Source organism: Lepisma saccharinum, chromosome 6 (assembly GCF_977018435.1).
Source record: "Lepisma saccharinum chromosome 6, izLepSacc3.1, whole genome shotgun sequence".
Lineage (NCBI taxonomy): Eukaryota > Metazoa > Arthropoda > Insecta > Zygentoma > Lepismatidae > Lepisma > Lepisma saccharinum.
The window spans coordinates 49760177-49787069 of record NC_139234.1 but is presented as its reverse complement, the minus strand read 5'-3'; the positions used below and the strand labels follow the sequence as shown (position 1 = coordinate 49787069).

The following is a 26893-nucleotide window of genomic DNA, read 5'->3' as shown; positions in this document are numbered from 1 at the left end:
CTCAGTTGGAAATGAGCTTGTACTTATTTTAGATACATGTGCTTAGTGTTATAACACTGTGCTCTATCAGAACATACATAAACACATGCACAATGATGAAAGAAATGAAGACCAAGGAAATATAATTAATGACAGAATAAACATGTTTTAGTCTTGAAAGTAACACAAATCTATTATCATATAAACAAAGAAAACCAGGTTTTCTGAAAAAACAAAAGTCTTTTACTTGAAGTGGAACGTCTCAACATAAAAATTCAAAAAATGAAAATCTTTAATTTAATTTTTAACATGTAAAACATAATCAAAGAATTACTGTCACATGATTATATACACTATGACACAATCATAATTATAATAACGTAGGTATGATTAATACAGACAATTTAAGGAACAAAAATATTATATATTCATCTTTTATTACATGGTGCACAACTCAATATGAATGCAGTGTGTGCAAGGCTATAGACTCCACACAAAAAGTCAATGTGTCCAAAATGAAACTCAAAATACAGCTGTTGTATTTCCTCAACAGTCACACACACTCACATATGCATTCAAATGCATTGATTAAACTAATGGATAGCTTGCATGAGTTGCAATGCCACAATTATTGTCACGATTACGGGCCATCATTATATATCCCTCGTCTCCCCAGGTGGTGCCCCATGAGTTTTTAACGAGCCAATAATCTTGACCATTATCGTCAGTGCCATAACCGACGACAAGTACAGCATGGTTGAATCTTGTGCTGTGACACTGGGGTTCGTAGTATACTCCTGCAAATAATAATAATAATAATAATTTGAATCAGAAGCTAGCTAAATAAAAATAAATTTTAGGCACTGATATGGCATATCGGTGCATTGGTCTATTGATAACATTACAAACCTGATGTATCTATAAGCAGCTTGTAATTTTGTTTGCCACTTTGTTTCTATGAAGAAAATATACCTTGTACTGGTTTTATAAAGTCTAAATATGAAGTTTCATTTGCGATGGAAAAACCAATTGCAGTCACCTAGTTACAAACATTACAGAGTAAGCATTCAGAGAACATTTGCAATTTTATATCGGAACAGTAGAATATCAGTTACCAGTAAATTTTTGTAATGGTACTTTAACAGTATGCCAAAAATTTCAAATTGGTCCAATCACAATAAATTTTAAGTCTCTAATGCTAGGTCATGTTTTCGATGCATAAAAATGACAAAATTATCACTTTAGATTCTGTAAAATTACAATATTTAAATGGATTCCAAAACCTTTCTGTTTGAAAGTTTAATAAAAGTCAGCATATTACCCATATTTAATTCATTACAGTACACTGTATTGTCCTGAAGTAAGGGAGAGCCTTAAGAAATTGCTTTGATGTAATCTGATTGATTGATTTGGTGTTTTAAGTCCACTTTATGCACAGTAAGGCTAATCGGGACTGGACCTACAGTTTTTAAAGTGGGATCCGAACCACTTGTGCCTCCACCGGGGCTTTGATGTAATAGTTTCAAATGTCTTACGTACATATATCAGAGTAAAATCTGAGGATAGTTATAAATACTATTACACAAACACAAATTTTAACATTTGTATCCAAAAGTTTCTTTTTAGTCAACTCCATGCTCAGATAGGCTAATCTGGACTGGAGCTACGGTCCAAAGTGGGATCCAAAGCACTGAGCAATGTGCCTCTACTACGAATCAAACACAGTACTTCTTGATAACTAGCACTATGCCATCAGGGACACCTGAACATTTATATTAAAAAAGCTAGAAAATTCAATGTTTTCATATTTAAAAATAATGTATATTGGAATGGCTGTCTGAAGCTACACCTTCATGATTATGCTACTTGGCTCCAAATCTGGCCATCAAACTTAATTGCCAAAGTTGTAAACATAGTCGCCAAACTATAGCTCCATTAATAAAAGTTAAAAACAAATCTTTGAATATTTTTCACTTTAATCTGGTTTACAGTTATGACCACAGAGGAACAATTCTTTTCGTCGAAGACAGCCACCATCAAGTTGGCACAAGTTCAAAGTATACTCGCCAAACATAACAAACTTGAAATTTCTACATAGGTATAAAACTAAAAATTCTAGTTGCATTTTGTAACTTGCAACTGCCAATCTTGAACACTGACTGGAACTGTAATGTAACTAGTTTCACTTATTATCAGGGAGTACATTACACTCGGAAAATTTCCTGCATTGCCATATCTCCAGGTATTTACACATGTTTATGTAATAAATCACATTCCCAGTCCCCGGGTGACATATCTTTCATTCCCCGGCACGGCGCCAGACGTCACAATCGGTAGGGGATGCCGGTCGTGTGATTACAAACGATCCAGATTTTTAGTTCGGTACTGAGAGGGTCATTATTGTTGTACTAGTGCGAGGCGGAGATAAAATACCTTGAAATATTACACTTTTGGCTTTACCCTAGTTGTGTCGCCTCGAACAATAACAAAACACAAATAGCATTATATCTGATACCTGAAAACATCAAATGATAACTCGGACGAACGGTAAAATATAAATATGTTGTATCAAAGAAAATATTGGAATAACAAATATCTTACAGGTCCCCCTGATTCACTCTCACATTCGCTCACTCATTCTCACTTCTGGGATATGTCACATGGGAATATACATATAAATCATCTAATCAACGTACCATTTCCTTTTTGTTTAAACATTTACGTAAATTTAGGTCATTAGTCTGCTCGCTCCTGTGCTCATTTAAATAAAATATGCGCCAGCCCTTGGAAAGCAATTATCTGAAACAATGGACATTTCCACTTTGACATGAAAAACGTTTTAAATCCATTCATTTTACGGATAATGACACAAACATGAGATGTGCAAAATATCTCGGCGATATTCGTTTTGGTTCTCGTGAAACACGCCTTCAAACACCGCTGAAATTCACCTCCTACGTCACGAATTTGAAAACGTCCTCTCCACAGACACGAGGTCCTCTGACGTCATCACTTTGAAATGCGTGCATGCAGGGCTTCTGCTCGTCCCGTCAACTTAGCACGAACCGCGGAAGCGACAGCAACGTCACTTGTTAATGTGTAAAACAAGTATCTTGTAACTTCCAATGCAAAAATCTGTGCTCCATTTCTTGGAGATGAATTATGCCCTAGCAGTATAGCAGAATTTACTATAATTCAGCCACTTGGTAGAGGGTTTTCCCAGTAGGGTGACAAAGCAAAAAGTGTAACAGTCAATGGCTGAACACGTGAACAGGCTTGTTCATTGCGAATACATAGGTTGGTTCTGACTGCAAGAACTTGATGTTATAGGAATGCCTTTTCTGGAATTACAATTATTTTCGTCATAATACTTTCTTCGCAAATTTTAAGATAATATGTTTAGAACACTCTGGTATACACACCAATTTCTGCAATATAAGAGGTGATACGGTATAAAAAGGTACGGGGAGTTTTTAAATTCCCTTCAGTAAATGACAGTTTTTTTCAGATAATATATATATTGCAAATTTTTGTATTTAGCCTACTTTCACGTCGCTTTTCCGTTACTTTGTTTAACCGCAACGATGAGAACGCATGGTTAATTTAGTATGTATCTTCTCTAACATCACATTTCTTCCCACTTTTGGCAAATCGCTACAATGAAGATGAATGACTACAAGCAGTATTCGAAGTCGGAGTGCAGGAGGACACCCCCCCCCCACACACACACACACACGCTACCACCACCACCACCAACAAGCACAATCTAAGTATCACCCAACCTTCCAGGATACAACACGAAACTTTTCTTCTGTCCCATCTCATTTCGAAAACATTCACTAGTCTTGTCTTATCTCCTTTTATGAGACGAGACTGAAAATGTCTCGTCTCGTGAGCAACACTAACATTAACAATAGAAGCATCACCTTAGGTGTCCCCAAAGTCTCTCGCAGACATCCTCCCATGTAACACTCCAGTTCAATGAAATGTCACTCACAAGGGAACAGTCATGCCCAGGTCGAGAGTCAAACCTGGAACATGCGACTTCCTCAGATAAATCATGACTTTTGTGTATAATAATTACAACGCCAGTTCATTTCTGGTAATTCTGAATCTTCGGTTTGGTTTGCATATATAAGCAGGATAATATTCAGTTTTCGAGGGGTCGTACCGTTAAAACGAGGAGTCGAAAAAAATATATTAAGAAAGGTTTCCTTTTTTGTATTTATAATGATAAGTAGGGCTCGGAAGTTGAGGAAAATATGACCAACATAATATATGTTCATTTTGGGTCATTGTAGGCCAGAAAAAGGTGGGTTTTATTTGCCATTTCTTGCCTTTTTCGGCGTTTTTTTGGCTTATTGGTCCTTTTTTAGCTCTTAACGGCTTTTTTTCAACTTCACCTTCTTTCGACTACGTTTTTACTGGACATTCTCAATTCGAATCATCATCAGTTCATCACCTCTTCAACGTCCTTTCTGTAGTAAAGAAATAAAAATAGAAAGAAAGAAATATATTTGAACCATCCCTGAAACGAGAGAAAAACATTTTTGAACGACTGAAATAGGATCCGAAGTCCTATTTCTGTAACCCTGGTGTGGTTAGGCCAAATATGATTCTTCAAATATGATTTTTCAAATTATGTTAATCTAAAAAATATGTAATGTCTGGAAGAAGATGTATTTCATTCATCTAGTTTTCTCGCACTGTGTGTTCCTTTGCATACGTAGTTAATTCTATATTTTTCGAGACTTGATTCGAGAACGAGAATTGCCCTCCCAAACCGAGACTGATGTTTATAAATCGAGACGAGACTGGCAATGAGACATTTACAAATAAACACGAGACAGATATTTACAACTCTCAACGAGAACGAGAGCAAGGCTGCCATGTCTCGTCTCGATAGGATCCTTAGTGGTGAAGTTGTGAACCAACCAATTAATGCGTTCGGGGTAACGAGATGAGGCGGTTTTTTTCGCAGTACAAAATTCAAAATATATCGTACCATTTCAGTATGGGATATTGTTATACACATGGGCGTATATAAAGTTCACGTGGAGGGTGGGGATGGATCAACTTTTGGTATGATTAGGATTGCTTTATTTCGTAAGTGAAAATCCAGGACACTGCTGGCCGGAAACTTGTTGGGGAGCAGGGGGTACTGGACCCGACAAAGTTGTGTGTATGTAATCACGAACTAACGCTAGTATTGATACTTTTCTGTTCATCTTGTGTCACTGCGTTTTTAAAAACCAAATATCTTTAAGATGACTCGAGGGGGGAAATTACTGATTTGACAGTCTCAATGCAGTTTCAGGAAATTGCATACATTTGGTCTGCAGTCCCATCTGGTGTGTGGAATTACGTAATTTCCTTCCCATCCGTATCCCGTCTCTAATTTAAGAGAATAAAATAAGTCCGAAGAAATTTTTATGAACAAGCGGATGAACAGGTAACTCTGGCAATTTTACTGAACCAAAGGGGGGTGGACCCGTTGAAACCCCCCCTTAAATACGCCCTTGGTTATACACATTATTTCCTTGTAATAATTATACATAAACTAAGTATTAATATGTACTGTGCAACTGATGTAATCTTCTCAGTGTATTTTCTGTTAATTGCCCAAAATTATTTGATCATAACTTGCGCAACAGAAATGAAACACAAACTGAAATTGCTTTATGGAAAATAAAGTAAAATAGGCTTTATAAATAAAGTGAAGAATCTGAAAATTCTTATCTTGCACTACATAGGTTACGGTAAATTTCGATAAATATAAGTTTAATATATATATATTTTTGAAAGTTTGGTGAGCAACCAATTTTACAAGCAATATTTTCCGCATGACCTGAGAACACACACGCAGCAGAACCCTTTCATTTATCTCGCACGTGAGCAGCATGGATATTTCATGGAAGAATGATCATTACAAATCATAGCTTTCCTTTCCCCTATCGCTCCTTCTTCCATTATTTAAATCTGTACAGATTTGTAAAACTGCTGCACATGTTCGCTCACCGCGGGCTACCCGCAGTAAACTGGACGCTCGAAGCAGACGACAAACAAGCTCTCTCTAAGGCGTGACGTATTAACATGGCGGTGGCGTGTTTTCGGCGCAACGCTAGGCTCGCAACTTTGGAAGTCTCGTTTCTGCCTTAAACTGGACGCAGAGAAACGCGAGAACTTGCAGGGGTCATTTTTTCCAGGGTGTAGTTTTTAAAATTGTTGTAAAAAAATTGAGTGGAAATGTCCATTAGGTCGGTGTTGTTAAACCTTTCGTTCGAATGAACATACGCATCAAAGTCGTAAGCACGACATTTACCAAGTTTCTTGGACGGGAGTAATACACACAAGCCTCTCTCGTCCATTGAGAACAATTACACCATTACATAGTGATGCAAAACTTAATCGGCTCCAGCTGCCGGAATACACAAATTAATCATCGGTGCGAGCAAAAATTACAACAAAAACACTATGCAATAAAGAATACTACACTCGCACGACCTTGCAATATAACATACGCTTTCAACAAATTAAAAGACAAATCAGTCGACCTTTGACAAGCTAATAGACGCGACTGCGCGGTTAGTTACACAAAAATGGAGCACACTTTGACAAGTTACACGGAAAATTAACGTAATAGAAAGGAGCTTCTAACTCTAAATGCAGCCAATCTAATTATTACATATGAACATGAAATGACCTTTTATGTAACATTATTCAAACATATAGACACGGAAGTTAGGTTCGGAGTTCCTGAGTCACTTTGAAAATCAATGAGACTTCGGCTTTTATGGTACGGCGTTTATACAAACAATACATGCGTACATGGACATGAACCAGCTGAAGAATACTCTACCCAGACTTTGCTACATCGTGGGATCGTTCATCTTTCCTGGATGCGGGGATTTGCGCAAGGTTCCTTTGCGGCGAAAATGTTCCTTTGAGGTCGACTGCGACGAAGGGTGATTGCGACGATATCGAGCGCTTTCACTTTCACAGGACGTCCGTATCCCTTCTTCTCACAAGCATCGGCTGTACGTTCTCACGGGTCGGTCCGGAATCTTTCTTGTGTATCGGGCATCTATCAAGCGTCGTACTGGAATCATCTCTCTCTCTCTCTCTCTCTCTCTCTCTCTCTCTCTCTCTCTCTCTCTCTATCGGGTATCGGGCTTCTGTCGGGCGTCGATCTGGAATCATCCTTCTTGGCGTTGGGCGTTGGTTGACTTCGCGGCATTGTGCGTCGGTGGTGTTGGCGTCGGCTGGCTTCGCCGGATGGTGGTGGCGCAGCGTCGTTGCGGGTTTCGGGGAAGGGCAACGGCCCCATTTCTCTATCGTGTTAGCCGCCCATGGTTATGATAGTTCTTGTTTCATAAAAACAAATCACCGCGAATGGCTTCACAGGACAAAGCACACACTGATCACTTCAGATGCGGTCACTTGCTGACGGTCCGCAGATAATACAAAGTCCGCGAAAACAAAACAATAAGTGCACGGGAGTCTAGCGTAGAGATGAGATGCTCTCTCTACAAAAATCCTGACAAACTGTGTGGCAAACTGCAGATTTATATGATTCAAAAATGTCAGTTGAAAAGACGTTAATATGGCTTGGCTTCGGTTTTTAGGCGAGGTGCAACAACATCGGCCCTATTGTCTCGAAACGCGGTCAAAGGGCGTGTCTTTGGGTTGGTGCGGGGAATTAAGTTCTCGCCTGCCTGGCGCTTATCTGGGAATCTGTGGTCTGCGTGCAGTTCTGATGAAAAGCAGCTTGCCTCCCGCGGTGAATTCTCTGTTGGTCCTGACGAAAATAAGTCCATCTTTCCTCCGTGACGAGCCGCTTCGGTTGCAAAAGTGTCATGTACTTTGCCGTGTTGACGGTTCGTGCTGTGATTCAAAAAACCTGTCCCCCAACTCCCGATGTCTTGCTCGAATATCAATTTTACCATATATGCATTGGAAATATTCAGATTACATAAACCAAACTTCACACTTTACACAAGTCATAATATGATTATATAAACAAAATGATAAATATCGAACTGTGATTTTATACGTCACTGGATACAGTGACATTTAAAAGGTTTAAAAAGTTCTATCTGATAACATCCTGACCTGAGAAAACTCTTGTTGCTTAGTTGTAATGTCACTGCTTCTAACTAAAGAAGCTACAGTAACTATACTGTAACTCACATAACAAAACACTCGAACTTCAACTTACCCTGAGAATAAAAATGAAAAGATTCTTGAGCATCAATGGCTACTGAAATTGGTCCGACGGTAGCAACTGCAGATTTCAACTTTTCCTCATCGCCACTTTCAATGTCCATATAGCCAACATCAGATGCCCCCTTATCAGAAGAATCGTATCTGCACTCATCAGTCTAAAATACAAAGAAAAATAGATTTATGTACTTTGTAATGAACAAATATGAGCTATGATCTTTACTTACATATATAAACACTACATACACAAATAAAAAGTAATTTTATTGTGTGCGGAGCTTACATTTCTTGTACTGTACAAATGTTATTTATTGCACACGGTATTACAGTGCACTTTAATACACAATAACATTTATATTACTGATATATCATAATCCTCAAAACCAGTGGCATGGCGTGACTTTTTCAAACGTGTTACCGGCCATCAGTACGACAATTTTACCTGCTAGACGTTATCATCTCCCCCTAAAAAAGCCTTTGATCCAGATTTTTGGTCATTTCGTTCTTTCTCTCTCTCTCTTTTTTTTCCGCTCAGTGATTTAGCTACAAACACTCCTAGAAAGATATTCCACTCTTGAGACAGTTACCGCGAAAATCCAATAAATAGTTGTCGAGCCTTGTCAATTCTTCATCTCTGTTTCTTTTCAATGTGGTGGGAAGGAGAAAAACCACACATTTCTCGGGTCAGTTTGACGTTTGCTGGTGAGCAGACGACAGAATTCCGCTTCTTCAGCGACAGGGAAGGAAGTCCTACTGTACGAACTAACTTGACAAGTTTAAAAACAAGACGCTGCAAATAGCTGTTGCGCAGCTCACACCACATTTCCCCACTCCATTCTTCGCAGGGACGTTGGTTCGCAGTGTTGCAACCTGGAGGGATCGGAATGGTCTGAGGATTTTCAACGAAATTTGTATTCGCTTTTTCCTGGGCTGCTTTCTACCTGTCGATGTACAGAACTTCAGCTCACCTTTCGCCAACTACTCTTTTCCTTCTTTTAAAACTAGAACTCCCCGATGGCGCAGTGGTAGCGTCGTCGCCTTGTAATCAAGGGATCCCGGGTTCGATTCCCGGTGGAGGCACATAGTGGTTCGGATCCCACTTTGAACTGTACGTCCAGTCCCGATTAGCCTTACTGTACATAAAGTGGACTTAAAACAACAAATCAATACAATCCAATTATTTTAAAACTTGAGAAACCATCCATTTAGATACTTCTTCTGATTTCGCAAATATGTTGCAACATTGTAAACAATTTCTCTGGCCTGTCCTCTAAGGGGCTTTCCAGAGCAGATTGTGGATTTCGTTGGACCCGGCATGATTTGGTTTTTTGCATTTCAAAAATATGCAGCCAAGAATAAAGAGCAAGAACATTTCAGTGCTTTAAAAAAGAACACAGGCAAGCGTGTTATCAGATTGCCTTCTCGTAGTGATTGTTATACGATAAACAAAAGAACCCCTACCCCACTCGGCTTTTAAAAAAAACAGGCCACTGTTCGATGTCGCATTCAGAAAATGAAGTCATTCGCCCAGTAGTTTCTCTTCGTTATAAACGTTAACGCGCGTGCGTAATACTACAGTTTACGATCCGCGCACCGCACGCATTTTCAAAGACCAGATTAAATCAAATGAACCACTGATAAACTGATATGAGCCGGCACCGTCAATCCACACAGTAAAAATAGTTTGTCATATTTGTTTTAGCTTAATTTTGCTGAGTTGGCACCACTCGTACTCTGAAGGCCAGACCAGTACGTAGAAGAGTGGTGGGGAGGATGACGTAATAGGAAGTGCTCCGCAACGATCTGCGCATATCGGGACTTAATTTGTCATTTGGAGTAAGGTTTGTCCAAATCTCGAAAAGCTCCAATGAACTATCTTTTCTTCTATTACCTAACTGGTCTTACGTGTAGTTAAATCCAGCCTGGGCTTTGCAGTCCAGCTCTAGTTGCTTCAGACAAACAGTATCCCCATTTTTAGGTGGGATTTAGTTCTTTTCTGCCTGGCCGGCAACTGGGCACCTGAACAGGCATATGAATAGAGTGCGGATTTTGCATATTTGCATATTTTATTCCGGTCCTCTAATTAATATGCAACCGGGTTCTAAAGTTGTTTCAGAGCATTCCGAATTGAAGTAGGGGGGTTTTAAAGTGCATATAAATGCCTATTTAAGGTGTTCGTGCATATTTACTGCGTAAGCGCATATAAATGCATATTACGTGAAGAAATCATTAAATGATAGTTTTTTTTTTTAAATATATTTGTTTACTTGGTTAATGTTTCGTCTGTTTCTGAGAGTAAAATTTTCAAGCACAGGTGTTCGAAAACCCCTGTTTATGCGCTGCAGGGCAGACGGTCCCCCCTCCCTCGCGCATACCTGGAAATGACACAGAGAACACGTACATTCCCTCCCCCAGCCTTCTTCCTTGGCCTATAGACGGTGTTAAAGGCGGAGCTACTGCGGAGCATGCGCACTCGTCTGGTCCCCCTCGAACATCCGGTTACGCTTACGGTGCTATGGGCGTTAATATGAAAGGAAATAGGAAATACAAGGAAATAGGGTGTCAGCTGTTTAGCATTTGGTTGTACAGTTCGATCGTGAACAACTTTATTGAGACAAGTATCACTTCGAAAGTTTCCGAAGGACGTAGAGAGACGAAACCTACTGATACAAGCAGAACGAAGAAAGGATTGGTACGACTTGCATTTTGTTACAAACATGTTGATCGTATATCTGCGTATTGTGTTGTGGTGAAAAGCACGACTCTTAGTGAGGTTTCAAACCGAAGCGACACGCGACAGCAGTGTTTCGTACCGAAGTGACAAACGACACAGGCCCATTTAGTCTATAAATAAGCATTTACCGCTCATGGGAAATCAAGTCTCAGGCGGCACAATACACGCCATTGGAAATCTGAGCGACACGTGCAGCTTGTCGTGTCGCTTCGGTTCGAGAAATTTCATTGATCACTGAGGATTCAATTTTAAGTGGCACGGAGATTACACATCGAAGCGACAAGCAACAGCCCCTTTACTCTAAAGGAAACAATTCATCTTGCATACGAGTACAACAGACCGAGGCGACACGATGCATGGTACTGAGAAAACAACAGTCCAGTCCAAGCGACATGTGCGTTTTCTCTTGGTGATTTGGTTCGAAAGGAAGCTTTCAGACTGCAGCGATACGTGTCTCTTTGAAACCAACATTCAAAAATAGACAACGCCTTCCGAATTAGAGACACACGACAAATTGCAGGTGTCGCTTGTCCCTCGGAATGAGTTGTTTTATCAATACCGTGCATTGTGTTGCCCCGGGCCTGTTATTTGCGCAAGGGTGACTGGTGAATGGTTTGCTTTAGATCGAATGCTTCTGTGCGAAATCTCGATATAGCTTGTCCCTTCAGTCTGAAAACTCCATTATTGTTTGAAATAAATTCGTGCAAGTGAAAGTAGCATGCCATATCATAGGTTTTCCCTAAATCCCCCAGGCCGATAGGCGACGTTGAAAGCACATATATTTACTAGCATTTGTTATGTGTCATTTCATTAATTCTGCAGATTTGTTGGCAAAGATTCACTTAAGCATACTTTATAATATAATAATATCACTAGTTTTATAGATTTATCTTTCCCTCACTTTTCCATTTACAAAATAATTGAATATATCTAAACTTTCGTACGTTTTGATTCGTCGTGCGTGTACATGCGATACTTGTATCATATGTAGTGCTATACAACTGGCGGCCACAAAGACGCGTCATATTTTAATAATCTGCTCTGCAGTTGATCATCCGACGGATTCTAGACGTACACTCCTTCATAGTAGAACCTTAACAAATACCTTTCTTGACTATCGTCGCACAACTGATGAAAACAAGCGCCCATTTCTTACTTCGTATGCCGGTGAATCTGCACTGGCAACAACGGGGACTGGCCTAAACCGGAAGTTCCGGGGGGACCGGGCAAGACCTCGCCAATGTTTATGTTTACATTTTTAACACGGTCTATATAAGGCAACAGAGATTTTTGCTAGTAAACAGTCTGTACTCCGTTGAATTAGTGTAGTTTGCATTGTATGAAGATGCCGAAGGAAAAATCATCGAAGATTGTTTTACTGAAACAGTGGATTATAGGAACTATTACAAGATCTCACGCCAGAGGACATAGCTGCATTGAAATATTGTCCAGTGACAAGTTTTTAGTGTGGAGCGCACCTTTTCTTCATACAAGGATATACTAACTGATAAACGGAAAAAAAATCACTATAACCAATTTAGAGAGATATGTTGTAGTGCACTGCAATTTACATAAATTCAAAACTACTTAACGATTTTCGTTATATTGTGTTTAACAACTGGAAATAGTAAATTCAATTTAATACAAGATTTTGCAACCTTACTTGACATGGAAGCTGTTGTTACTTCGTCTTTACCTTCAATGGTCACTGTGTGTGTGTGTAGTACTTTAAAAAATAAATGTATTTCGAGGAATTTTTTTGTGCCTATATTTTTCCTTTAGTGCATAATTTGCATATTTGAGTGCATATTTTACTTGTTTTTAGTGCATTGATGCATGCATATTTTCCACTTTTTTTAGTGCATATTGATCCGCACTCTACATATGAATAACCCTGTTGCACACTTTGCCCCAAAGTCTACTCCTGCATTGGCATCCTCTTCTCTTCTACCTATTCAGGGAGGCGGAACCGGTCTCCCTCTGCACTTCTGTCGGCTACAGATAAAATTTCCTCTGCAATTTCTACTCGACAGCAACACTGCTGCTTAACGTATTTAACAATGTTGTTATTTTATTGATTTTTTTTTTAATTCTTCACATTTTGCTGTTATCTGCGGTAACAGAGAAAGCTCTGCTCAAAACTTTTAAGTGAAATACACTACCTTTTTTCAGTATCATCAAGCACATTGTGAAAAGCAACAACATAAATTCTGATTGACTGACTTGGATTGTTTTACTTCACTTTTGAATAATTGCGAAAATGAAATTGACGAAGGAAAACTCACAAATAACACCCATGCAGCATTAGCATTACTTTTGAGGAAAAACAGTTTAAAAGTGTCATGGACATGTGTATTGTTGAATATTAACCCTTTCCATTATTATTTCAAGTCATATTGGGCAGATTCCAGCAAAATGTTTAAAACTATTGGGAGTAAACTTGGATAAGTTGCATTTTTAATTATTTTGAATCAAGTTGTTAAACCCTCCTTCGAGTACTTGAGCACCATTAGAAAGATTAATCATAATCACCAGGGAATGTGTATGTGTGTGTAAATACATATTTTATGTTTGAAGCTGAAATCAGTTATATTTTGTATTATCATTGAGGCTGGAAAAATTCAGTTTTAATTTTTCATATTTGTACATATATTAGCTTTTGGCTCAGATTTTACATATTTTTGTTATTCTTATATATTATTTCCATATTTCAGAACATTTCTCAACATATACTCAGTATTAGCGCAATAGCTACATGTTCCCGTGTGACCGAATTGGGTTAATTTCTTTTTAATAAAGTCCCAGTTGCTCATTGCTAGCCCCAGCATCGCTGCTAATTGTGCGTCCGACAGCAGCATCAGAAGCAACGATTTTGTGGCACACAGGTGGAATTCGCTTCTGGTTTCTATTCAAGACAGTAACAGTAATAGTTTGATCTTTTGTTTTAAGACCACTTTATGCCCAGATAGGCTAATAGGGACTGAACATACAGTTTGAGGTGGGATCTGTACCACCATTTTCTTCCACTGGGTGTCGGACCCAGGATCTTTTGATTACAAAGCAATAATATTACCACAATACCATCGGAGAGGCCCAAATTTATATATGTGCAGTCTTTATAACTACTGATTTTTATTAGTTATGTATTTTTGTAACAAGGAATTCCCTATATTACTAACATAAGGAAAAAACAACAACTGAATCATTGAAATCAACATTTGGCCAATGAAAATGTGTTGAAGCATTGCCAAAATGAAATTTAGAGTTTGTTTAAGCATAACCTACATTTTTATGCAGATATAATTATAAAATACCATACACAACCATAGACAAAATATTTAAAAACATTACAAACATTAACACAAGAACTCACCTCTCCTTCATACGGGTATGTGTCTTCTGTGTCAATTCCATTGTTGGCTTTCACGTATTGGAAAGCATGCTTCATCGAGCCCCCATGGCAACCATGGTTACCAAAACTCATAGAACAATCAATTAAATTCTGCTCACTAAGAGACACTAACTTCTGTGTCTTCCTAAAGTGTTGACCTTCTAGAGATCCAGTCTGTAATGAAAAGAGGTAAAATATGCACAAAAGAGAAGCGAACAAACAGACCTAGACTAAAAACATAAATTTAAGGTACTAGCAAAACCTAGCAAATAGACTGGATTGGTTGCAAGGTGTGTAGCTACAGTGTTCAAATGGGTGAATGTGTACACCCCTACACATACGGCCTAATCTTATGTGTAATATGAGATTGATTTAGTTACTTGGTAGAAAAACTCATTCACAGTTACATCAATTAATTTCAAAGCAAGATCACAATGAAGTTAGTATCTCCCCAATTTCCTCACAATGGTGGGTGGCCACCGGTCTCATACACTGACCAAAACCTCAGGAGAAAAGTTCATACACTTCACCTCAGGAGACTCGATTCAGCGCATGTCCTGTAGTTCGAGCACAAAGCCTTAGACCACATGGCCATAGGGTGAAATTAAAGTTGTAACAGCTAATGCTTTTACTTAAAAATTATATTGCACGAAAAGAAAGTCTTCAGGTACCATTAGCCTAACCTATTCAAACTCTATAAATATTACCATCATAAAACAAAACTGGCTCAACTTATTTATGGGATTCATTACCACATGCAAAATGCTAAGAGCACCAACCCTAACCCACTGTCAAGAACTTACAGGTGAATTATTTTTCATATTAAAATACAACTTGACAAAACATGCAAAGCACGCAACTACTACAAAATTTCATATCAGTACCAAACACAAAACGTGTTGCAGGTGGCAGCACAAGTCTGGTCTGCAGGCACCAACAAATTGCTGCTTACTGTAAAGTAGGGATGGCCAAACGGATCCGGATCCGAAAATTCCGGATCCGGATCCGGGTACGAAAGTTTCGGATCTGGATCCGGATCCGAGAGTTTCGTATCTCCATCCCATTATAATATTACCACACCTTAAAAGGTATTATGATCTTCGATTACAAAGAAATTTTTCATTAGTTGGTCCTTCAAAATTTTTTCAAGTGTTGTTCCTAAAATACTTTGCTACGCAGCGGCTAACAGGCCTCCCCGATGGCGCAGTGGTAGCGTCGTCGCCTTGTAATCGAGGGGTCCCGGGTTCGATACCCGGTGGAGGTACATGTGGTTCGGATCCCACTTTAAACTGTAGGTCCAGTCCCGGTTAGCCTTACTGTGCATAAAGTGGACTTAAATCACCAAATCAATCAATCAATCAAGCATCGGCTAACACACTCGTGCACAAAAATAATCTTACTTGTTTCACATAAAATGTCAGAGATGATTTTGTAAATGCCATTGTATATGTATTCATTCGAATGTGTTCGAAATGGAAACACACATAAATGTGAGATATTCCATTCCAGGATGAAACCTTTAACACATTTAATAAGATAGAAATGTTATACAAAAATTAAGCAATTGTTCTACGGTTACAGTTTTACAAATTAAAAAAAACAACATTATAATATATGCAGTGTTATATAATTACAATGTGTAAGACAAACAAGGGAGGTTATCTAAGTGTCCCCCTCCGATTTCCATGAAACTTGACACCTGTATAGAGGGGCCCAAAGGTAGAAATACGGTTTTTTTATGTTTCAGCTAAAAAAAACGGTTTTAGGGGGCAAAACCCCCTCAAATGTCAAGATGAGGACAAATTCAAGTGAGGATCTGACCCCTGTGTCCCCCTTCGATTTCCATGAAACTTGGCAGGTGTATAAACGGGCCCAAAGGAAGAAATACGTGTTTTTTTTTCGGCTAAAAAACTTTTTTAGGGGGCAAACCCCCTCAAATGTCAAAATGAGGACAAATTTAAGTGGGCATTTGACCCCTGTCCCCCCTCTGATTTTCATGAAACTTCGCAGGTGTATAGAGGGACCCAAAGGAAGAAATACGTGTTTGTTTGTTTCGGCTAAAAAACTGTTTTAGGGGTCAAAACCTGCCTCAAATGTCAAGATGAGGACAAATTGACGTGGGGATCTGACCCCTGATCTCTGGAGGGGGAGACTTAGACCTCCCTTGTAAGTGTATTAATTACAATATGTATGTTATAAATACATTCTTACTTTCCAAAGGAGCGCTCATGTGGGATGGCAAAACGGATCCGGATCCGAAAGTTCTGGATCCGGATCCAAAAATTCCAGATCCGCGGATCCGGACCCGAAAAATTTTAGGATACGGATCCGAATCTGGCCATCCCTACTGTAAAGCACATTTTATGGTAACACATCAGAAACAATAATCATTCTGCATCTCTTCGTTTTCGCAAATAGCAAATTCATGTGAGAGAATGGTTGCTATACAACCAACACAAAATACCAATTAATATTTTACACTATATACCTAGTCTTACCATAAATACTGTCCCAAAGTTGTAAGTAAATAGACACAAAATGGTGAGAGATATTGTAATATCAGAATAACATGAGGTGCATGGATGCATTATGAACCAAAATCACAAATAATTATTCGAAATGGCCACCTTTAGCACTGACAAACTTCTGAAGTCTTCATGGCCGCGCATCAATGGAATTACGCAACACATCAAGTGGAAACTCTGCAGCTGCCTTCTGAAGAGACCTCTTTAAACTGTCAATATTGGGATGTCTCTTCTTGCAAGCCATCTCCTGAAGCTTGGACCACAATTTGTAGTCCAAAGGGTTTAAGTCTGGACTGGCAGAGGGCCAATCTGACGTGGATATGAAGTCAGGAACATTTGCCTCCAACCACTGCTGGGTGGTGCGTGCTTTGTGTGCTGGGGCTGAGTCCTGCTGGAAGCTCCAGTTCTCTCCATGGAAGATGGTGTCGGTAAGATTCTTGCATCGTTTCTCAAGCACTGTCTGCTGGTACACTTTGGCTGATGTTTTTACCCCTTTTGCACAGAAATGGAGCGTTCCCTCATAGCAAATGTTCCAGACTTCATTTCCACTTCAGATTGGCCTTCTGCAAGTCCGGACCTATACCCTTTGGACTACAAATTGTGGTCCAAGCTTCAGGAGATGGCTTGGAAGAAGAGACATCCCAATATTGACAGTTTAAAGAGGTCGATCTCTTCTGAAGGCAGTTGCTCATTTTCCAGTCGATGTGTTGCGTAATTCCATTGATGCGCGGCCATGAAGACTTCAGAAGTTTGTCAGTGCTAAAGGTGGCCATTTCGAATAATTATTTGTGATTTTGGTTCATAATGCATCCATGCACCTCATGTTATTCTGATATTACAATATCTCTCACCATTTTGTGTCTATTTACTTACAACTTTGGGACAGTATTTATGGTAAGACTAGGTATAGAGATATGAAAATTACAATAATGAAGCAGAGTGAGTAATGCATGTAAAAAAGTTCAAATCCTGGCTCAGACTGCATTTTTTTCTGAAATTTCTATGCATTACATCTCCTGTGTGAACCAAATCATAAGGTAACCCAAAATCATAGTTCAAGACAATTGGAAAACCTTCAATAATCTTCCAACTAGGCAGGCTGCAAACGAACAACAAACAACATGAGGGAGTGTGACATCAAGCAGGATCAAATTTTGTAAAAAAAAATTACACTTTGCACCATCACATTATTTGATGTACTTACTTGATGTGGTATATCTGCTCAGCAAAACAAGGATCAGTGGTGTTCCTTTTATCTTTCTCCCTAAATAACTCATAAACGTTTTAGACAATACCCTTCGCTTCCTAGATAAAAATGACAGCAAAATAGCCCTCATATATACAAAAATCAGAATCTTTACGAAATTCTAGATACCATGGCATTTTCATCTATTCCATTGAATTACTAGGGACTGTAGTTTTTTTTATTACTAATTCAGATATAAAATTCATGTAGAAGTCACGTAAGATTTCCAGTGTGAATAAATCATGTAATTCAAGGCATTCCTGGTCCAGTACCAAGTAGTACCAGTGCACATATAAAGGATAGATCAACATCCAGTAATCAGAATTTGACCCATAGCTGAGAAGCAACTATTGGCACCCATCTCAATACAACAAGAGAGTAATGGGGTAAAAAACACTCACTGCACTGAAAGCCCAGCATGATCCACATTCGCCTTGGTATTTGACAGGTGTCACTGCTCCCTCCTGTCTCCAGTCTATGGATGGAGGCAAATCACCTACATGAGCAGGGCTCATGAATGTGGCTCCCTTCACATGTGTCATATTCTCATTCTTTGTCTGTCTAAACCCATTTACTCTGCTATCAATTTCGTGCAGTAACTGAAATTAGAGAAACATGAGAGACGAAATAAAATCATGTTAACTTTACTAAACTGCAAAGCTACAATGTTAAATGATTGCAAGAATATATAGTCTATGGTCTGATTCAATAACTACCAGTGTCTGAAAATTGCTTTTTAAAAATAACAGTTACAGTTACTCATTTTAAAGAGTAACTCAGTTATAGTCTCTGGTACTTGAAAAGTAACTGCTGGAATTTATTTGGAACACAATCAATTGTAATGAATTAAATTTAAATACTGAATGTTTAAATCAAACTCAGAACCCCTTGATTGTACGGCAACAGTGTTACCACTATGTCTATGTCATCAGGGATGACCTTAAAAGCCAACTGATATGGTATAATGTGTATGGGATTTTAGCACGTAATGTCAGTATGTGATCTAGCTGCCTGCATAGCACATTTAAATGAATAAAGTAAAATATTGATTCTTTTCTTAGGTAGTTACAGAAAGCTACTCAAAAAGTAAAGATAGATAAATAAATTTTATTTTCTTAAATATATATATAACCAAGGGTCGAAATGGACTGGAGCAGCATTCTGGTTCATGAATACCTGGAACCTTCCCATTCATACTTGTAATCGGAGACAAAATAAACAACAAAAACATACAACAACATGTTAACAAAAGTAAGCAGTCCGTTCATGAAAATTCCCATTATGAGCCCTGTATATAACTATGATGCAAGTGAAAAAAATAACTAAAGGACTTACCATATCACCAAAATTATTGAGCTTTAATTTAAAACTCTCAAGTCCTTGTTCGTATCTTTCATTGTGCTTAGCTATCATCTGTCTGTTCTCCATGAAGATTTTCATTCTGAACTTTTCTTCCACATCTGTATCATATTTTTTCCCATATTCAACCTAGAAAACAGAAATCAAAATCATACACTATGTGTTGCTTGTTTCAAATGTTCCAACTGCATTGAATAATGATTAAACATTTCAAATTCACAAAACTGCATGCACTATTTAAAGCACAAAATGACTGTCAGTAACCAATTTTAAACAAAACAATAGTGAAATATTTTAATCAAGTGTAAAACACCCAAAAACCTGTAAAATCCACATTACTTGGAAATGGTTCAATCTTACAAGGGTAGGCAAATATTCAGGTATCAAGTTATTAACACAGACACACATGCAAAATTATTAATTACATTTGTAAACCAATAAAGTTACCATTAAAATGATGAAAGATAACACAATAGAATGTCTTGAATGCATCCAACAAGAACTTAAATTATTTGGTAGAAAACGCAAAATCAAGTCGTTTTTATATTTGATCAGCAACTAACCTTGAATGTCTCCCATTCTTCTACTACTAAATTGGAAAATCTAATCCCACAACTTAAGGCTACAAGACAGCCAAGAATAGCAGCAATGAACAACTTCATTTTAATTCTTCAATGTCCTGTTGAGAAAAATACACAATCATCATTCTTATATAAATTTAATATAAATTCATTAAGTGTACTTTATAGGGGCTCGCTCTGACACACTTCAGAAGTTCTTCTCAATAGTTATCATACATTTTGAAACATTAAGGAATACAAAAACTTTGCCATTACAAGTTATATATATGCGTGGATCACTGACTACAGTCATGCTACGTGCCTATGATGCAAGGCAAAATGCTTCAACTATGCACTGTAACAATAAGGTTACCAATTTACCAAATTCTTCCATGTTATCTGGTATACCAGTTTTGAGTCATTCCATGCGAAATCAACACAGCCTTTGACCTGACCATCTCCGATTTTCATGAAATTTGGGGAATTGAAACTATGCATGGAACTTAGTAACTATGAAAATTTTTAGTTTCGTGCGTCTTGTAATTGTTAAATTATTCAAGGTCAAAGTTAGCATAAAGTGGCCTCTTTGAGCCCGCTTAGCTATACTAAAGCTGCTGTAACTCCGCCCCTATTTTGCCTAGGAAGCTCAAATAAAGCTTATTGTACAGGGAATTGAACAAGCTTTCCAGTGATATATAACTTGCCTACCTTTGGATAAAAATATAATTTTGTCACGTGACCTTGACTTTTGACCTTGAATATCTCAAAACATGTCATCACCAAAAATCGTGAAAAAAATATATTTGGTCCCCCATTCCATACTCTAAAACATATCAAAAAATCATTCTGGGACTGCAATGGGATCAGAAGATACAAAATAATATGTGTAACTATGTGACTGATAAAAGCCCGATTACATGAACTTTGAAGAGTCAAATGTCCCTTAACACCCCCTACAAAATATGAAGGAGTTATCCTGGGTATAATTGGTCATGAAAGAAATAGGTTAGGCACAGGGAGATCCCTAGCCGTGTGTGTCAAGCGCAGATCCGGCATATTGTTGACCGCCATATTGAATTCAACACAAAAATTTCAAAGGAAAGGGGGTGATGTGATATATCAAATGAGGCTAGAATTTCACGAGAAATGAAGTGACGAAGGATTTTCTGACGTATCTTACGCCAGCAAAAAGTTATACACATATCTTTCACTTACGATATATGCACATTACAATGTTGTCAATGTTCCTGTGAGCACACTCGTTGACGTCTCTCACACTCACGTGGAACATTTGGCAATGTAGCATGTGCAACAACATTGCAAGCAGCAACTATGCCTTCTCTAACATGGTCAATATCAGGGACTTTTAGTGCATGCACCATTCTCTTCAAATGTTTCTGAAGGTAAAAGTCCTCCTAAGATGTTAGATCTGGGGAATGTGCAGGCCTTTTAATAGATCCCCGTGTGCCCATCAATCTACATAGAAAATTACCATGAAGAAATTGCGAAAATGTCTACATAGTGTGGTCACATTCTGTCCTGTTTCAAAACTCTCGAAAAGTGCCATATCCCGTAAGCAAGGGTGAAAAAACCTGTTCACTTAACAAATCCAAGAAGCCCTCACCATTTAAGGTTCCGTTGTTGAATATGGACCAACCATTTCCGTTCGCCATACCACATAATTAGCTTACCAGCAACAACCATTCGACTGAGCAAATCACAGGTATTGCATATTATTTTTAATAACTTCACCGTGAACATAAAAATTAGCCTCGTCACTGAAGAATTTTTCATTCCAAGGAAGTGTCACGTAATTGTTTGAGATACTTTTCCCAATATTTTTCACTATTCAACTATTTGGTGAATGTAGCTGATTAAAATCATATGCAATGGTGCGTATACTTCTTTCTCTCCCAAGATGTCAGCGTGGTCTCGACGAGTTCCTAACACGTTAGGAGCATTCTTAATACTTTGTTTTTAACACCTCAAAATGGAGAAAATGGTTACAAGCATGCAGTAATAACTTTTTACTGGTTAAATATATGTTGGATAAACCTTCGTCACTTCATTTCTCGTGAAATTCTAGCCTCATTTGATATATCACATCACCCCCTTTCCTTTGAAATTTTTGCGTTGAATTCAATATGGCGGTCAACAATATGCCGGATCTGCGCTTGACACACACGGCTAGGGATCTCCCTATGCCTAACCTATATCTTTCATGACCAATTATACCCAGGATAACTCCTTCACATTTTGTAGGGGGTGTTAAGGAACATTTGACTCTTCATAGTTCATGTAATCGGGCTTTTATCAGTCACATAGTTACACATATTATTTTGTATCTTCTGATCCCATTGCAGTCCCAGAATGATTTTTTGATATGTTTTAGAGTATGGAATGGGGGACCAAATATATTTTTTTCACGATTTTTGGTGATGACATGTTTTGAGATATTCAAGGTCAAAGTCAAGGTCACGTGACAAAATTATATTTTTATCCAAAGGTAGGCACGTTATATATCACTGGAAAGCTTGTTCAATTCTCTGTACAATATGCTTTATTTGAGCTTTCTAGGCGAAATAGGGGCGGAGTTACAGCACATTTAGTATAGCTAAGCGGGCTCAAAAAAGGCAATTTCTGCAAACTTTGACCTTGAATAATTTAACAATTACAAGACGCACGAGACTAAAAATTTTCATAGTTACTAAGTTCTATGCATAGTTTCAACTCCCCAAATTTCATGAAAATCGGAGATGTTCAGGTTAAAAATTGCACATATCTGTGTTGATTTGGCATGGAATGACTCTTTTTGTTTTACTTGCATGTCTGCATTGTTGTTTTATTTCTATTAGGTATAGTAAAATACATGCAATAAATAAGAATTGTAGAGGTAAACCAAGTCAAATTTTCAGAATATGCTACTGTATAATTGACCTGTGTTATATCGTTGTACAACTTGTACAGTGTCTCTCAAAAGTTTTAGGACAACGACATTTTAAACTAGGCTACCCAATTTACACAAGGCGTTGGTGGGTTGCGTGTAGAGTTAGGCTCAATTTCAGGGTTGCCACATGCACAATAAATATTTATAAAATACGCGAAAGTGATAAAAACAAGTATTAGTGTATTAAAAGTATTAAAAATATCAATATTATATCGCAAGTGACAAAATTCTTTCTGAAAGAAAAATAATAGGTTTTCTAGCATTTCATCGCTGATGAGTCTACAGAAAGGAGAAGAGGTGAGAGAAAACGAGAGGTGACAAAGGACAGGAGAAAGAGAAAGCGAGAGGAGAAGAGAAAAAGTAGAGGAGAAAAGGAAGAGAGGATAGACGAGGAGAGGAGATGTTGTGAGGAGAATGGAAAAATATTCTAGGAGAGATGAGGAAAATGGAGCAAATTAGAGAAAAGAGAAGGAAAACGAGATGAGAGAACAGTGGAGAGTAGAGTAAAGGAGAGAAAAAGAGAAGAACGAAAAGAAGAGGAGAAAAGTGCGTGGAGTTGGAAATCTAAGACAGGAAAGGAGATACGAGGAGTGGAGATGAGTGGGATGGAGATAAGATGCGAGAAAAGTAGGGAAGGCGATATGAGATAAAAGCAGAGCAGAAGGAGGGGAGAGAAGAAGTTGAAGGAGAAGAGAAGAACAGAAGGGACTGAAGAGAAGAGGTAGTTGCAGAAAATATCGTCTCAGCGTCAAGAATTGATGCATTGGTCAAATTATCGACATGAAACATTCAATAACATTTTGAAATGTATTGGAGAATGTATTAAATCGGTGCGAAATGCCTTTTGGCTTAGTTCAGAGCAAGGTAAAATCTTCCATGTAAGATCTTTGATTTTACCTGCGATTATACCACTAAAAACATGAATGTAATTTTAATATTTATAAGAATTATCCAATTTTTGTCCACTTCTCGGTTCGTTGAAATGGAGATTTTGGAATTTAATATTTCCCGTCACCCCATCGCTAATTCCAAACTGAATCATTCCGTTTCACACGGGGTGAACAATGAACACAATAGGATAGGTCTAACACTTACGAAAATTTTCTGCCACCGGAAGGGTTTGAACCTACGACCATCAGATTGACAGTCCTGAACGTTAAACACTACACTACAAGCTTTCGCTCCTGAAAGTAAGTAGAAGGAGCTGACCAATGTGAAATGTAGATGCAACTCTCCTCCTACATGTAATGTGCAAATAATACTTGTTTGTAACAAAGAAAACGAAGGTACTACGACTCGGAGAAAACATTTAATGGAGAATTGCACATGATGGAAACTTTTCATTTGATATTTGCGGAGGTATCCTTGCATTGAACTCGAGTGGGAAAAGGGGTAAAATTAGTATGTCCTGTATTGCCACAAATATAAATACAGTAGTTATTTCATTAAGATTTGTCAATGTCTTTGAAGCAGTACACAATTTTTCGTTAGAGTATCATAATTCACGATACATGAAAATATCTCTTTGAATGTGTGTCAATTCATTTATTTGTTTATTTTTTTATAAATTCCATATGCAGAACAATATAGCCACTGTACACTTCTATTACAATTAATGTTACCATGCTCTTGTTTGTATACCGCGTTTGTTACAACCTGTCCCGGTTCCCGCGCTAGTTGCTCCCTGGCTTTTCTCGGTGCTGGGGAAAGTCTAAGCCAGGCAGCCAATTAAAATACGCAACGTCGCAACAGCGTCTACGTAAGCGTCTCTCTTCTGGCTTCCATTCGCTCCTCGCTGCCCAGCAGACGATTTTTTCCTCGTTTCTCATTGGCACCAAAACTGTTGAGCGCTCCCTAGCGCGGGAAAGGGGACAGGTTGTAACAAACGCGGTATAATAAAAGGAGAATTAAAAAAAGAACACCTCCTAAGGAGGATCGAACCTGGGACCACAATCAATGCTTTCAAGAACTCTAACCAATACACTACGCCATTTGCTTCCCTTGGAGCAACAGTTCTTAATTATTCTGTCGCGTCAATATTGTAAACGTTATCCTGCAAAAAGAAGTTCAATACTCTGATATAGCTCTGTACTTCTAGAATTACTCTATACACATGCATTTGAAAATTAACTCTGAATTTATTTCTTCGTTGTTACTTGTAGTATATCTAAGCTTGTGAATATATTTTATTTGTAATTTTGAAAACGGTTACATGAACATCTAGGAAATAGTTCCTTATAATAACCTCAGGTTGACCAAGTTGCGAATACAAACAAATGGAATACAGATTGTCTTCGAGCTTACATTGTTAAAAAGGAGCGGGTAGGCGTATTACTATCCCGATACTTATTCAATAAGGTTTCTTTGTTGTCAGAAAATATCACTTAAACTATTGCATGTTGAGCTAGTGCCCACCTAGCCGCCTCTGATGAAATCTATCATTCTTCAGATTCTCTTTAAAATTTGACTCTGGTCACTCGTAACTTGCTGGGTGCATCGACGGACAATGTTTTGCGATAAGAAGCAGCCTTGAATAGCGTGAGTGAGTCACTTTGAAGGCGAGCAAGCTACGCTACCAAGGTTGTCTGCCTTTGAAAACCAAGTCATTTTTTTCACCGTTTCCGAACGCGATTGCTATTGTAGAAGTATATAGAAGGAGCTGACCAATGTGAAATGTAGATGCAACTCTCCTCCTACATGTAATGTGCAAATAATACTTGTTTGTAACAAAGAAAACGAAGGTACTACGACTCGGAGAAAACATTTAATGGAGAATTGCACATGATGAAAACTTTTCATTTGATATTTGCGGAGGTATCCTTGCATTGAACTCGAGTGGGAAAAGGGGTAAAATTAGTATGTCCTGAAATGCCACAAATATAAATACAGTAGTTATTTCATTAAGATTTGTCAATGTCTTTGAAGCAGTACACAATTATCGTTAAAGTATTATAATTCACGATCTTATACATGAAAATATCCCTTTGAACGTGTGTTTATTTTTTTATTTGTTTATTTTTTTATAAATTCCATATGCAGAACAATGTAGCTACTATACACTGCTATTACAATTAATGTTACCATGCTCTTGTTTGTAATAAAAGGAGAATTAAAAAAAGAACACCTCCTAAGGAGGATCGAACCTGGGACCGCGATCAATGCTTTTAAGAACTCTAACCAATACACCACGCCCTTAGTTTCGATTGAAACAACAATTTTTAAGTATTCTGTCTCTCCAATATTGTAAATGACGTTGGGTCATGTAGTTGAACTTTTACTTTAATTTTGGATTGCTTTCTTGTAGTATAGCAGATATCTTCGAGAAATAATTTTCGAAGTGATGAAGAAATACGAGAATGTTGGTAGTTGTGAAAATGCGAGTTCTTTCTTCTAACTTATTATTGTGATTAGACATTATTAATGAAAAAATATCTAGAGGCTTGAACATTGCAGGACGATGTTCTTTTCTTGTGATACTGCAACAGACGAAATGCTTGTTTACTGACGCAAGTCTGGTGTTCAGAACAGTCTTATGAAATGTACTTGCTGTTGCGTAAGGTAACACGAAATAATTACACCGTTTGCGAACTACCAAATCTGTGCAACGTTAGACGTAAACAGGCGGAAAATTTTATTCTTCACACTTGACAGTATTAGTCAAGAGAGACTCGTGGGACACTGTGTTAAGGTGCTGGAGTAAATCCTTCTTATTTTTCTTCCTCGAAGGACAACAATTTTGAAAGTAGAGCAACAGTAGTTCCGCTCTTTGCATTTCTGTCATTGACGTAGACCAGTACGCAGGATATTTCTTTGAGGGAGTGGCCAGTCCCAAATGTGTGTGTGTGTGTGTGTGTGTGTGTGTGTGTGTGTGTGTGTGTCTATATATATATATATATATAGAGAGAGAGAGAGACAGATATTAGAAAATA

The 26893-nt window shown here is 38.1% G+C and overlaps 1 protein-coding gene across 1 annotated transcript in view; it reads right to left on the bottom strand.

Moving 5' to 3' along the window:
- Positions 1-255: 255 nt before the first annotated feature.
- The window catches only part of LOC145988736 (cathepsin L-like peptidase), a 33717-nt gene continuing 7079 nt past the window's right edge, over positions 256-26893 (bottom strand). The window contains exons 2-7 of the mRNA XM_083123856.1: positions 20021-20136; positions 19434-19586; positions 18500-18697; positions 14310-14501; positions 8198-8360; positions 256-776 (exon numbers count right to left, since the gene is read on the bottom strand). Coding sequence (XP_082979982.1) covers positions 568-776; positions 8198-8360; positions 14310-14501; positions 18500-18697; positions 19434-19586; positions 20021-20119 — 1014 coding nt within the window. The 5' untranslated portion in view covers positions 20120-20136 and the 3' untranslated portion in view covers positions 256-567. The remainder of the gene's footprint in view (positions 777-8197; positions 8361-14309; positions 14502-18499; positions 18698-19433; positions 19587-20020; positions 20137-26893) is intronic.